At 41.2% G+C, this 15,498-nt stretch overlaps 1 protein-coding gene across 1 annotated transcript in view; it reads left to right on the forward strand.

Moving 5' to 3' along the window:
* LOC142934575 (LIM domain-binding protein 3-like) overlaps positions 1–14,671 on the forward strand; it is a 28,707-nt gene extending 14,036 nt beyond the window's left edge. The window contains exons 4-13 of the mRNA XM_076078986.1: positions 2,226–2,248; positions 4,126–4,299; positions 9,521–9,610; positions 10,464–10,520; positions 12,236–12,576; positions 12,660–13,023; positions 13,569–13,749; positions 13,966–14,086; positions 14,178–14,293; positions 14,582–14,671. Coding sequence (XP_075935101.1) covers positions 2,226–2,248; positions 4,126–4,299; positions 9,521–9,610; positions 10,464–10,520; positions 12,236–12,576; positions 12,660–13,023; positions 13,569–13,749; positions 13,966–14,086; positions 14,178–14,293; positions 14,582–14,671 — 1,557 coding nt within the window. The remainder of the gene's footprint in view (positions 1–2,225; positions 2,249–4,125; positions 4,300–9,520; positions 9,611–10,463; positions 10,521–12,235; positions 12,577–12,659; positions 13,024–13,568; positions 13,750–13,965; positions 14,087–14,177; positions 14,294–14,581) is intronic.
* Positions 14,672–15,498: the final 827 nt, after the last annotated feature.

Here is a 15,498-nt window from a genome sequence, read left to right on the forward strand (position 1 = left end):
TCTGCATGATGTGGATGCAGATGTTTGAACTCATTGAACCTCTCCAAGTTGTTTCCAACATGATGAGAAACGAGAACAGATGCTAACGTCAGCTACGATGCCTAGCATGCTGCTAAGTAATGACAGTTAGTTAGTTTGTTGACCTCAGCAAATCATTCCGGCTTAAACATTTTTACAAAACGAAAGTTACATGATATTTGTTTATATTTTAACCACAGTTAATTATATATCGTTTACGATTCTTAGACAAACTGGTTCTTCGGTTTTCTCTGAACCTGAAGCAGCAGCTCCTCCTCTGAGATCTCTGCTACCTTTTAGCAGCCTCATCCTGCCATGTTGACCAAAATGTCCCACACTGATTAGAGATTAATAACTGACTCCTCTAAAACCTCTGCTCTGCTGACCTTTAACCCAGAGAAGAAGGAGAAAAGTGGACTCATCTGGACATTCAGTGTCTTAAAGTCTCCCAAAAACAAAACATGGGCTGCACCTGAATACATATACATAAATTGTGCTGTGAAACATGAAGAAGAAGACTCACAGCAGTATTATGAGTAACAAAATATGCAAAATATAATCAACTGATAGATTACACTAACCAGCAGTATTTAAAGTAAAGACAATGAGCTTCACCTTTACATTAAAGTGATAAACACATATTTGCAGCAACAATTTTAATGTAATAATATATTATTTCTGCATAATGAGTACTTTTACTTTTGGTACTTCAAGTATATTTTTATGCAAAACATTTTGTACTTTTAATTGTAACTGTTTCTACATTGGATTATTACAGAGCTGTAAGGGGAAGTGTGTGACTGTTACCATAACTATTCGTAATCATAGCCACATACACACACACACACACACACACAGTCTGTTACCCAGCATGCCTTTGGTGTTTCCTCAGTTCACAGTGTGATTCGGTTACAGTGTCACTGAAGTGGCCAAACACCTGTTTGTTTCTCTGGCTGCTGTTAAAGGTCAGGGAACCTTCTAGACACACACGCACACACACGCACACACACACACACACTCTTACTTACAGGCTTACTTCGTGTCTTCCTAAATGCAGACGTCTAAAATGTCAAACCATCCCTTTATTAAAGAACAGGTGTATTCTCTCTGTTGTGTATTTTCACCTGACGATAAGAATCGTTGTGCTTTCGTTATCTTAAAATGAGCCGTTCTCTTCACAGAGCCGGCCACCATGTTTCTACAGTAGCACAGAACGAACAAACACTGGCTCTAGACAGGGCCGTCTGTCACCTTTTCATGTCGGCCATCGTAGTTTTCCTACACGCTTCACGCACTGGAGAAGTTTCAGTTTGTTGCAATCAGCAACCACACCGCTAGATGACGCCAAATCCTACACACTGAAAGTACAATCAGCCTATTTATTCATCCATCCATCCATCCATCCAAAGGTACATCAAGTATATTTTACACTCCTAAAAATGGAAATACAAGCAGTGAGACGACAACAGAGTGCACAAATACAACACCCTTACAGTAATTAATATGGAAAAACACTCACAGCGTAGTAAAAAGCCGTTCTACTGTTATTTGAGGGTGCATAGAACTCCATTGTGGTGAAAAAAGCGACGTATTGATGCAGTATGTGGAACCGAAAACCTCATCTTCAAGCTTTCTTCAACCCCACATCAGTGATCATTAGAACGTTAGAAGTGTTGTGTTCATTGTCATCACATCATGTCTGCGAGGGGATAAGATGTGCTCGACGGGACTTAAGATCACACTCTTGGCTGTTTTTTAAGACTTCAAATCTCTGACCCTGTAACCCATTTCAAAGAATTTGGGTATTAACAATGTATTCAATATACACGTCATTACATCAGTAAACTTATACATCCAAATGAAAAACAGATGTCTTCAGAAATAAATGTTATGGCTTATAAATCGGTAGGGGGAAGACCGGTTGTTCTTCTTTTACTATTATTATTGTCTCTGCTATAAAAGTCATGTGGAGAAGATTTTTCCCCCTTATTGTCTCTTAATGAAGAATCTCTCTTCGCTCACAGATCTGACAGCTCTGCAGCCTCGAGAGTAGTGCGAGGACATTGGGTTCATCTCTGACCTCTGACCTTTATTCTTCTTTCCTCTCTGTAGCGGACGTTGTCCTGCTCACAAAGCAAACATGTGCACGTGTTTTCTAATGACTTCATCTTCTCTTTCTTCTGCCCTTTCGATGTCGGTCAAACAAGATTTTCTCCCCAGCTGCTCCCAAGTTAGTATCCTCTCCTGCTGAGTGCATCTTGTGTCGTTTGGTCCTTTTTAAGGCATGGTTTGGCTCTGTGGGTGTCTTTGTGTTCCCTGTTGGGATGAAGTGCTGCCTGTGGCCTTTTTCAGTCATCAGTACATACATGTCCAATAATAGATTACTGGGTAAAGTTACCAAAAGCAAATAAAAACCATGGTGGGACTAGTTGGTTGCCTCTGTTTTAAAGACGTATCCCATCAGCCCCAGTGGTTTCCCTGCCCCCTTATAGAACATTGCCCTCGACTGGTCCGTTTTCAGAGGAAATTTCAGAATAAAAGAATGAAAAAAGAGAGCTGAGATAAAAGTTTAATCCCAGTTTACTGTCACATCTCCACACAGCTGAACAATCACAATGTTAAGTGTCTGTGAATGTCAGGTTGTCGGTTTCTGGAAGTTAAAAATGTCGTCTGATGTTTGACAGATATGAGGAGGAGGTTCCAGACTCCTCCTCGATGATCCGACAAGCACTTCGGGGTGCCTCACAAAATTCCCTAAAATAGAAGATGAAGAATGTAGCAGAAGCCCGACATGTTGGTTCGGGTACATGGGTCATTATTGATGGAGTTCTTCTGAAGTATCCCTTTATTTTCTCTCTAAAATCCCAGTTACTATAAATTATACCTCCAAGTGTTTTTTAGAATTTGGTTTAACCTGCAGGGAGCACCGGATGGGTGGAGTTTATGAGCCATTTAGACACCGTCAGTCAGTCACAACCAGGTATGTTTGATTAACTTCGCAGTACGTCTTAAACCCACCTGGTACTCCGCACAAGCTAAAACAAGAACCAATAGTTTTCTACCAAAGGACATTTTCTGCTGTCTGTGCAGCGTGAATCTGCATCATCATGGTTTGCTGTGTGTTTCAGACTGAAAAGTTGTTGTTCATTACCAAGAGAGTGATGGCTTCTTTAAAACTAAGAGACAAATGAGTCTCCAGCTAATTCAGTAGCAGTGAGTTAATTAGCCATCAGAATCTCCGTCTGGGTTTTTGTGAATGTTTTAATGTTCCTCTGGTGTTTGTGGTGTGCTGATTGGCTCTGCATGCATCCTCAGACACAGCCATATATTTAAATAAATGGGCGGGGGGTACAATTGATTAAATCTCTGCTGTGCTATGGACTGATACAATCATCTATGTTACGTCTCTTTGGCATTTAAATAAAGGTCACAGTTTGACGCATTTTATCTGATGTTCCGGTTGAACAGTTTGAACATGCATGAGGCTTGATTAATGCGAAGGATGAACACAACAGATCAAATCAGGTTTATAATCTGTAACTGAGTGTTTATGTCCTGGTGTGCTTGGTTGGTTTGATGCTTTTTCCTGCTTGTTTCCGGAGCTGTAAAGGACTTAAAGTTGATCCGTGACAGACAACGAGGAAACGTTCATAAATCGGATTAATGGACTTTGTAGAGGTTGAAACTGTAATGGTGTAAATATTTTCAAGCTTTAGTTACAACAGAAACTACAAAGACAATGTGAAGCTGCTGAAACTAACACAATGTTCTGCAATGCACCACGAAATACAAAAATGTGGGATTTGGTGTGGACAGGCTCATAGAGATGGATGGATGTTGGATTTTTAAATAAACCAGAGAAGAGTTCAGTGATGCTCTATGAGCTGTTTCTCATGAGAACAGACTTTTGATGGAAGCATTAAATTGTTGCATTAGATGTTTGCTGTGAGCATGGCTGGATGTTTCTTCTTTTTAACTCCGTCAGCTACATCGCCCACCTTCCCTCACACACTTCCCCTCTACCTTTTCCTCCACCTCTACGTCCTCCTTCGTCCTCTCCTCCCTCTCTCTCCGTCACCGCCACGTCGCCCCTCCTGCCAACAACAGTGCCGGCTTCAACCCCGCCGCCCTCCCCACCCAAAGGCCCATCGAGGTGAAGGGCCCCGGCGGCAAGGCCACCATCATCCACGCCCAGTACAACACGCCCATCAGCATGTACTCGCAGGACGCCATCATGGACGTAATCGCAGGGCAGACGCAGGGGAAGGGGCACGACGGCGGGTAAGAACACCTCCTCTTCCTCGTCATCCTCCTCCACCACTGTCGTCCTTTTTATTCTCTTCTGTTGTGTTTGTGCTCCTCACCATCACTCCGTGTACTCCTCTTCCTCACCAAAGATCCATCCTTCTTCCTTTGCCTCCTCTTACTTCTTCCGATACTTCCAGCTTCTCCTACTTTCTCATCTTCCTCTTCAAAATTACATTTATATACCGTCAATTTTCCTTGAAATAATTGCCAAATACTGAGGTATTTTGCTGACCACATTTTTTTTGTTAATTTAAAGAAAGATTAAATAACAATTTTGTGTAGTGTTTAGTGAGCGTATATTCTGACAAGATCATCCTCCTTTCTAAACACTCAAATAATGTTTAAATACTAATAATTTACAAACATGTCACACTTCCTTCACTTTATAAATATGAAACATATTCCAGTCAGCAGTTGTATTTTCCTTAAAAATCATATTTGGCAAAACAAATTAGTTGTATATATTAACATCACTTCAGGGTTGACTCTCTTCACTCCCTCCTTCTTGTATCCCCTCCTCGTCATCACCACTTTTCTCAGTCTCTCTGTATATTTATTCTTTCTTTTAAGATGGTGGATATTAAAGTAGTTAAATCCCAAACACTCTCTTGTTGCCCAGTCCTCTCCTCCTCCTCCTCTCCTCCTCCTCCTCCTCCTCCTCCTCTTCCTCCTTCTTATTAGCCGACATTAGTTCTGACTCTTTTGTCTTGATGATTTCTGAAGGTTAGAAAGAAGAAAACAGTGATTGTACAAATGTTGCTGCAGTGTTGTGATTTATGTGATCGTTGGAGGTTTTAAAGCAGTTTGTTCGGGGTGCGTTTAGAGTTGTTGGTGCTGCTGCAGTGTTTGTGTTCATGCGGTGAATGTGTGATTTGAAGTATTTGAAGCATTAAGTCACTAACAAGAGTCTATGAGCAACCACGCATTCACATCTCATTCAGATACGGGATTACAATATCAGATGTGATTCATAACCTCAGACATCACCTATATTACATGGACATCTTCTAGATTTACCTTCAGATTAAATCTGTGGTTGCAGGGCGGTATCCTTCAAACATGGTCTGCATGTTAAAAACAGCTCATTAAGTGCCGTGTTTTACTCTCTGAAGCATTACAGAGATCCATCTGTTGTTGTAGTGTGTTGTAGTGTGTTGTGTGTTATGGCAATTATGGGGAGAAATACTGCTGTGTGTTCTTCTTCCTCTTCTCACACGACCAATCAATTCTCCATGCTGCTGGAAAATTGCATCAGGATTTGTGCTGCAGTGTATGCATGAAAAACCGCTCTCTCTCTTTCTCTCCCCCGAGAGAACAAAAACATTATAATTGCTCTGGACATCTACATGCAGTCTTCATTCATGCTCTACTTTTACACCCGGCTTTAATTTAAATGTCAGTCTGAACGAAACCATCCAGCTGTACACAGGACGAGCTTCACTGGAAAACCAATTGCACTCGTGTGTGTTGCGTTCGTCCTCCTCCTTATCGTCTCTCCAGTCATCAAACTCTCATTTACTGAGAAACAGCGTCGGAATACAAAACTAAACAGATGAAAAAACGCTGAGTAAAGGAAATAAAAAGAAACATTAAACAGGCTGAAGGAAAGACGTTAAACTGGTGTTACTGGTCACAAACTGGATGTTCTGAACCCTTTTCTCCTTCTTTTAGTGGGATACATCTGTGTCTAACAAACTCATCCTGAAACTCATTACAAAATGTTTTATTTCTCATATTTTGCTCTTCCTCTCATTTGCATCCACTGTCTCCATTTTCATCTTTATTTTCATTTTCATGCATGATCAAATCAACACCAGCTCGTTTTCCAGGTTTTAGTGAAAAGGCGGCAGGGCATCAAACACTTTACCCTCATCCACCCAAAATACAAACACTCTCCTTAAAGTCCACTCGAGCTTTAGTGTCCTGGTATTGACTTGGTTTGGTGTCGGGGGGGGGGTTGCAGTCCTCTCCCAGTTAAAGATGGTCTTGTAGACAGCGACTCCCCGGTCTATCAGGCCGTCCAGAGTGCAGAGAAGGACCCGGCCCTGGGCGAATGGGGCCGTCGCAGCTGTGCAGTCAACATGCAGTCCAAGTCCTTCCGGGCCCTGGCCCACATGACCGGCACTGAGTCCTGTAAGTTTCCTGTTTCTTTTTATTTGAGTCTGAAGTTTTCCTATAAATGTACACCACCGTTGTCTGAAGTCTGAATCAGCTGTTGATAATGTTTTCCTTCAATAATAACTATTTTAACAGAGATAAAAACTGTATAATCCAGACACCAAATATAATATTTACATTTGAAATAGTTTGGCCCCAAAAGAAGAAAAAGTTATTTAAACTTTAATTTAGTCAACGTGCCCACGGTGTTGTATGACAGGGGAGAATACTGTTTGAACATTTTAATTTGTGTTTCTATTAAAGCTGACTTACCTGCCTCACTAACTTTAAACTGAGGATGCTCACTGATGTCTGCTCTCCGCTTTGTTTTGTCTGTTACAGTACCAGGGGAGGAGGAGGAGGAGGAGGCTCTGAGGACGAGCAGGTAGGCAGCAGAGCTCCATTAGACAGCTGCAGACCCCCCCTCCCCACCGGCTGCTCACCTGTACACTCTGCCCCGCCCCCGAACACCTTGCCCCGCCCCTCACCTCTTCTCACTGCCCCTATAGGTCACCTCTGTCTTAAAATGATCCTGAACGTTCAGGTAAACTCATCTTGGCCTGCTTTTAGACTTTTATTTTGAAATACAGCAGCGGTGGACAGTACATTTACTCAAGTACTTTACTGAAGTATTTACGTTTTCTGCTACTTTATACTTCTACCTCACTACATCTTTAAGGAAGCATTGTACTTTATACCCCACGACATTTATCTGACAGCTTAGTTACTTAGAATTGTACACATAGAACCTATAATGAGTTCATAAAATAATATGTCGTGAGGGTTTAACTACCAAATATTAACTTATTTCAAGTATTTGATTTAAATCAGCTCCACCTCGACCGGCTACACCATCAACAGTGATAATAATAGTTCATAACAATAATAATAATCAGAATAATAATTATAATTAGTTATAATCTGAAATAAAGGCAACACTGATCACTGTTGTGATAGGTTAGCATGTAGACTTCTTAATTGTGATTAAATTAATCTATCTTAATGAAATCTTTATTGTCCTATTCTTAAACCACCAGTAGAACATGTTTTACCACTGAAAATAAGCTGGAGTGTGGAGTCAACATTAACGAATCATACAATGATTTAGCTGGTTGCAGGTTGGAGATTTGTTATGTCGGCAGAATCATAGTAAGTTATTGATTAGTTATGAGTCCGATGTAAAGATCTGGTTTCTCCAGAAGGGGGAGCAGTGGGACTGACAAACACAAAGGTTTTGCCGTCTGACATGAGATCACATGAATCCTTTTTGTATTGATCAAACTTGGTATTGATTGATCAAAGAGAGCATTAGAGCATTTTGGCCTGACTGTGACTGTCACCAGGGGAACAATAACAGGGGAAAGAGTCTCCAGTATGAAGAGCACAATCCTCCATTACAGTTATATTGACATGAATAATCGATTTTAATTCCTGGATCACAGACTTGTATCAGAGAGGTCTCAGTTCTCAAACAAAGTTTTTCTTATTCACGGCCTGAATGTTCGCATTGAAACACAGTGATGAGATTGAGAGCTTAATTAGTACTGTTCGCAAGTACTAATGTGAAGTACTTGTATTTTACTTGAGTATTTTCTCTTCATGTCACTACATTTATCTGACAGCTTTAGTTACTTTACTAATCAAATTCAAAAGAGATTTCTACTCACTAAAAGGAGTTTATAAAATATTATGTTTTGTTTATACAAGTGCAGCTGAAACAATCAGGATATTAATCAATTAGTTGATTAACAGAAAATACTGTAGATTAGCAGAAAATATATTTGCTGACTATGTTGATGGTTGAAGTCATTTTTTATGTAGAAAAATGTCATGCAAGTCGCAGCAGCAACAACAGACATGACGATAAATACAAATACATGTCATAACAAAGCAGCATGTACGCGTTTGTTATTTAATTGAAGCAACTGCAGTTACCACTTCCTTCATTTTAAGTTTAAAATCAGCGTTTAAACCTGGCCTGCAGATCGTTTCAAGACCAAACACTATGACATATGTTTTGTTCTGCAGCAGGTTCAATTTAATGAATTGAAAGATTTAAGGAAACATTTCAGTATGTAAATACTCAACAGACCTTTACAAGAAGTAACCGAGAGGTTGTATAAAACATCCTGCGACTGCAGAAGATATAAAGTCTGTCTTTAAATTTGGACCAAATATCTGGAGTTTCTGGCTAAATGAGGATTTTTATTCCATGTCTCCTGTTGCTCTCTCAGTTTGTTTTCCTTGTGTTTTAGCTGCTTTTGTTGTCAAAGTGTTTGTGAAATAGAAGCCGAGCTGATGGAGAATCAGACGCTCTATATCAGAGCGTGGAGGTCTCTGAGTGGACGGACAAAGCTTTTAACCCTCCCCCCTCCTCCTCCATCCTGAACACTGATGGATGGAGCTCTCTCTGCTCCGCACACTTATTTAATCATCCCTCCATTATGCAGAATCGATCCCTGCTGCCCCCACCATCCTCCCGTCAGTCTGTGTTCGCTTTGTAATGACTCAACGTGAATCAATAGGAGCGGAGGTCAAGCTTTTATCCGCCAATAAAGAGACTGTGGTTTTTCCCTTTTGTCTCTAAGTCATCCTGAAGGGCAGCAGCTCAGACGTGACTCACAGAAAGATAAAACACAAAGAAATACGTTTGTCTTAATGAATTTTATAAATACTGAAGCCCCCCCGATGCACACCTATATACAGATCATTTAGAAAATTAAAAAACAATGTTACCAGCTAATTTGAGTATCATATTGAATTAATTTGATCAGATTTTTAACGAGCAATATCGAGCTTTTTGATTTGTGCATGAGACAATAACAATGTTCTATATTTTTCTCTTTTCATGCTTCAACTAATCTGATCTGAACTTTCACTAATCTGATCTAAACAGCATATATGTGCAAGCAGGGTTGTAACGACTGCATGTCTAAATATATACTGTAAATGTGCAGTGTAAACTGTATATATCATGATTCCAGCTCTGAGTGTCTCTGTCTCTCTCACTGCTGTCCTAACGCTTCCTGTGCTTTAGCCCTACTGAGCATGCTCCAGCTTCTGCCGGCTCCGCCCCCGTCTCTCCGCAGCCTTTGAACCCAGCTTCACCTGACCCCGCCCCTCACAGGTAACCAATCAGCTGTGGGCTTTATATTGTGTTCATATGTGCAGACTCACACCAGCATTATAAACCAACAAGTATCGTGTGTTCATCTTGGAGCTTAGACAGGAAGTCAGAAAGTACTGAGAAACCCATGAACATGTTGTTGGTTTGAGTCCAAACATGAGATTTGTTGACCGGAAGAAAAACATATTCTTACAGGATACAGGATATTTGCCTGTTTTCTGGTGACTTTATTTCGCAGGTTAATGGAAGCATGATTGATTTATGTTGACCTGAAACATTTAAAAGAACGCTTCACTGTCTTTTCATGACAGTAATGTCTAACTATTCTTGCGTTTAATTAACAAATATTGTTCCTCTTGATTTTATTTTACTTAAAATTTTGCAGAAATACTATATTGACCCTCTGTTTGCATTCATAAGCAAATCTCTACTGACAATACGTCAGCAATATGATGTTGTGTTTTAACCCGTGCTACTGGAGGATTTTGAGTTTGTGGTGAGACAGGTGTGTTGCGTTCAAGGCTGGTGGGACATCTGGAACTCACAGGATGTCATCTAAAAGGGGTCGAAGTGTTTTCATGTGCTTGTTTGTTGGCTCTTTGATGGTGCTGATGATGTTCTGAGTGAGACATACTTTGTTGTTATATCTCAGGGCTTCTTTTGCTGTTTTTGGGACAACAGATAAATCTGAGAACATGTTACTTAGAGGCTGAGAAACATAACAAACACAATCTTAAAAAGGCAGCTGTGGTTAGAAAACAGCCCACTGAAGCGTCGTCAGCAGTAGGCGTGACCCTGGTGGAGATGCAGATCATCATGGTGACCACTGCTGTTGTTGTCTCTACACCTGCAGCCTGAAGCGCCAGTCTGCCGCTGGTTACAGCCTCCAGCACAGAGCTGCAGTCTCCAGGTACCGACACCTGCAGGGATCCAGCGCTCGAATCCACATGCTGCCAGCGTTTCTATTTCACTTCACGCTGCCTCTTGTCCTATGCTCTGTAACACAACATCTGCCATCAAACGGAGGCTTCTTCATCTAAAACTCTCTTTGCAGAACCATGAGCGGACTTAAGGCCTCAGTATGCTTCACGTTAACTAGTGTGTATGACGTCGTTCGACCTCGTCTAAGGTCTGTTATGCTACTTTATACCTTGGTCTGGGTGAATACTCCATTCTGCTTGGCTCCTACTTTTTAAGATAAATAAACTAGTTAAAATGTCTCTTGGGTCAGCTGGAAAATGCATCGTCACAAAGCTGAAAAGATCTTGTAGAATATGATGCATTGCTGTAGATTAGACTACCCAACAGTATATAAAGGAGTTAAAATTAGCACAACCTTAAAGGGTAACTTTGGTATTTTTCAACCTGGACCCTATTTTATCATGTTTCTGTGTCTAAATGACTATTGGGTGCAACAATTTTTGACATTGCTCCAGGGAGTACCTGCTAAAAAGGCTGCAATGTAATCATATCTGGTAATTCCTCACCGTCAATGTACGTCCACTAAAAGTGCAAACAGACCGGATCAAGCAAAAGGTAAAGAAGTTTTATTTCTCTGTAGGGTTCTTTACATAATTGAACACCTATAATAACAATTTGAGCCTGTCAGTGGCAGAAACAAGTCCTTTTAGTGGTCGTACATTGACGGTGAGGAGTTGCCACGAGCAATTACATTGCAACCCGTTTAGCGGCTGCTTTCTGCAGCATTTAACGATGCACACAATTCTGAAAAATAGCATGTTAGTATGGAATATCAAACACCACACTGCTAAACTCTGGACGTAATTATTTTGTTTTCAGTCAAAAATCATTTCTAAATCAATATATATATTATAATATATATTACAGATATAATAGAAGTAGTTAAAGAATGAAAAATGAATCATCTCTGTGTAAAGTTGGAGTAAGAGTCCGACCTGATTGCGCCATCAAAAAGAGAGTTTCAGACAATGTTAGAAGATCCAACAAACACTTAGTTTGAAGCAGACTGAGGCCTTTATTTTAAAATGGATAACCCTGATGGGAATCGAACTCCTAACCCTGCCACCGCTGGTGCATCGCTCAGTCCAGGACCATGTAACTGTGGAGTAACAACTTCATCCATTCATCAGCTGAATAACATGCTGAATCTCTGAAACTGGCTCTGAAAGATGACAGTCCAGCTGTCACATTTTCATCTTTATCTTAATTGTGAAGATACTGACACTCATTTCTTCCAGGCTGGTTTTCCTCAGCTTTCTTTATTAAAACTTCCACTAACTTTTAAGTATCTTGTGTATGTATTTTCTGTATACATAGCTAAGATTTACACAACCCAGTAAACACTGATTTGGTGATTTGCAGGTCAAATGATGAAGTTGAAAAATAGAAATTACTAGATTACATACAACAGCATTTTAATACAACGTCAAAGATAGTTTTATGTATCCGAGACGACTTTTGACCTGCAAATTAACAAATCGGTGCCTGACACATGGAAAGAAGTCAGGTAAGAATTTGTGCACATTTAGACTGATGTTTAAACTACAAGTTGATCTCTTTAATGAGTTTAAAGTTGCAGGAGGCTCAAAACCAACTGTTCACAAAATCCTGATGATGAATCAACAATCTTTCATCCCTCTCTAGCCAATATGGTCAGCCTCCTGCCATGCATCAGGCTCCACAAGCCCCGCCTCCGCAGCAGTACCAGCCAATCCCACAGCAGTATCAGCAGCCAATGCCGCAGCAGTATCAGCAGCCAATCCCGCAGCAGTATCAGCAGCCAATCCCGCAGCAGTACCAGCAGCCAATCCCGCAGCAGTACCAGCAGCCAATCCCGCAGCAGTACCAGCAGCCAATCCCACAGCAGTACCAGCAGCCCCCCACGCAACAGGCCCCGCCCACTCAGCAGAGCTCCATTCAGATCCCTCTTGGCTCCCCCCCTCCCAAGGTGGTCAGCACCGCGTGCATCTACCCCTCGCAACCAGGTGAGAACACCTGTAAAACACAGTTATTGTTGTGATTTCACTAGATTCGAAACTTTTACACAAATCGTTTTCTTCTCCTCCAGCTTCAGCTCCACCTCCTGCTCCACTTCAGTCCCGCCCTCCAGCTGCTGCCCAATCCCCGGCTCCAGGTGGCCCCGATTCCTCTAACCGACCCCCCTGGGTGTCCGACACCAACTTCGCCGGCAAGTTCGACCCCAGTAAGACAACAACCACCATGAAGATTCAGCCGCTTCCCCAGGGCGCACCTCCTCCTCCAGCATACATCCCCAACCGCTCTCCCTCCGCACCTGCAGCTCCTAGCCCCGCCCCCATCACACCAAGCCCCGCCCCATTCTCACCTGTGGCGAGGGGTGTGGCCCAAAGGGCGGAGAGGTATGCCGCCAGCAGCCGCACGCCTCTGTGTGGGTCCTGTAACAGCATCATCAGGTAATTTACACAATTTTTGATTATATATGATATTATGCTGCACTGTATTCTGGTTTGGACTGCTTTGTCATACAGATAAATATGTTTTGTTAATGAATGGGTATATGTACAGTATATGAATATGTATATTACCGTAATAATGCTAATCACTGTGAAACTGAATCTCTATTTTTTATTTTCTTTACCTTAAATTCACATACATTTTTCCATTAATAATAACTGTCCTCAAGATGTATTTGTTCATTCCTCTGGCAGTTTTTATTCGATTGTGTTTTCTGGCTTTTTTTATGATTATGAATAATTCTCTTGAAAACAAGGTCTCAATCTCAACGAAACTTCCTGATTTAAAGAGTTTCTAATAATGATAAATCAATTTGATTATGGTTGTTAAGTATTAAGTTTATTTATTTTGGACATCTAAGGATGCAAATTTAAAAAGTGATGAAAAACAAGAAGAATGCAGGTAGCTTAAAGTCAGAACATCATAAAAACATGTCACCTCAAACTGACTGAACCTGAGAGCCTGTTGTTGTTGGTGTTTCCAGGGGCCCCTTCCTGGTGGCCCTCGGCCGGTCCTGGCACCCCGAGGAGTTTAACTGTCACTACTGCCACATGTCTCTGGCTGACGCCAGCTTCGTGGAGGAGCAGAACAACGTCTACTGCGAGAACTGTTACGAGGAGTTCTTCGCTCCGACCTGTGCCCGCTGCAACACCAAGATTATGGGGGTGAGATGCTCCACTTTCCTACCTGTCCACCTGTATACCTGCAGTGCATTCTGACATTGATGCGGTACAGCATTCAGGTTAACAGTGATGGAAATAATATATTATTTGTAGCAAATGGTTGAAGACACTGCAATGGCCCTTTAAATGCTCGCTATCACACACACATACATACACACACTTCAGCCCGTCTGACACGTTGTGTCATGTGTGTTACAGGAAGTGATGCACGCCCTGCGGCAGACGTGGCATACCACCTGCTTCGTTTGCGCGGCCTGCGGCCAACCCTTCGGAAACAGCCTCTTCCACATGGAGGACGGAGAGCCGTACTGCGAAAAAGGTACAACGATGTTCACACGGGGTCGGGCTATAAACTGTTCAGATTGTATTTTCATGTTACATGGTCTCTGTCTCTCTCTCTCTCTTGTCAGATTATATCTCACTCTTCAGCACTAAGTGTCATGGCTGTGACTTCCCTGTTGAAGCGGGTGATAAGTTCATTGAGGCTCTGGGCCACACCTGGCACGACACCTGCTTCGTCTGTGCGGTGAGAAACAGAAACAAACATCATTTCACCTGTAAAATAAGTCAACAATTACGTTTGTGGCACTCAAACATTTTGGAAAATAGCATTTACATAATTCAACAGCAACATCTTTTTGCAGAAACAGTGTCTTTGTTGCGCTGGATAAAAATAATCACTCAAGAGTTTTTATTCAGAACATCTTTCTGCCGAAGAAAAAGTCCCTCTGAAAACTGTAGTGTTCTGTGTTGTCCAGAAATTAGCACTGTGAAATTAATTTGCACAACTTTACAATATTTGTTGTACCTGCAGGTTTGCCATGTGAACCTTGAGGGCCAGCCTTTCTACTCAAAGAAAGACAAACCTCTGTGCAAGAAGCACGCTCACGCCATCAACGTGTAGACCAAAAAGCTGCAGACCTGCTGCTCTGGCCGCCACCGGGGGCAACGCTGCCGGGCGTGGAAAACGAACCCAAGCCAACGACAACAACTTTTGCAAGATGTGTGTGTAAAGGCTCTTTATGCAAAATACATTTTGGTTTTTCTTTTTGTGCATTAATATTAATGATTAAAACGACGCTGCCTGGTGATCCCGCTTCAAAACAGGAACAAAAACAAGTCATGATGTTGTTGTTGCTGTTTGCCATCCAACCCACTGTATTATGTTCTTTTAATTTTCCTATGTTTTCTACCAGAAACTACTTGTGTGCTCAATGTGACCGTTGTTCTGTTCAGCTCAGAAATTTATTTTTATTTGGAGTCTTGAGTGTGCCAAATTAAATAACTTTTATATATTCTCATCAGTTAATAAATGTGAAATGTAAAATATATGGAATTAAATTGATAATACAAAAAAGATTAATAATAAAGATATCATTACATGAAATATTAATAATAATATAGTTGATAATCGAATCCATTTGTAGCTCGGATTGCACCTCATTTGTATGTCGCGTTGGACAAAAGCACCAAATATATAATTGTAAATCTACATCTACGTATCCTGGGAAATGATATGATTGTTCTAGTGGCACACTGGAGACTCCATAAGCTTGAACTGCAAAACGGTAGTTTGTCTCAAAATTATTGTTCTCATCATATCTTGGACTTGACTCAGTAATGTGCCTATTTTGATTCAGACCTTTATAGGTCTTTTGAATGCTTTTTTTTTCACTTAACTAAACTAACAAAAATATTTTATTAATGTTTGGTTCAGTTCACTGCGATTTA

Source organism: Anarhichas minor, unplaced genomic scaffold (assembly GCF_050575085.1).
Source record: "Anarhichas minor isolate MPS153535 unplaced genomic scaffold, ASM5057508v1 ptg000069l, whole genome shotgun sequence".
Lineage (NCBI taxonomy): Eukaryota > Metazoa > Chordata > Actinopteri > Perciformes > Anarhichadidae > Anarhichas > Anarhichas minor.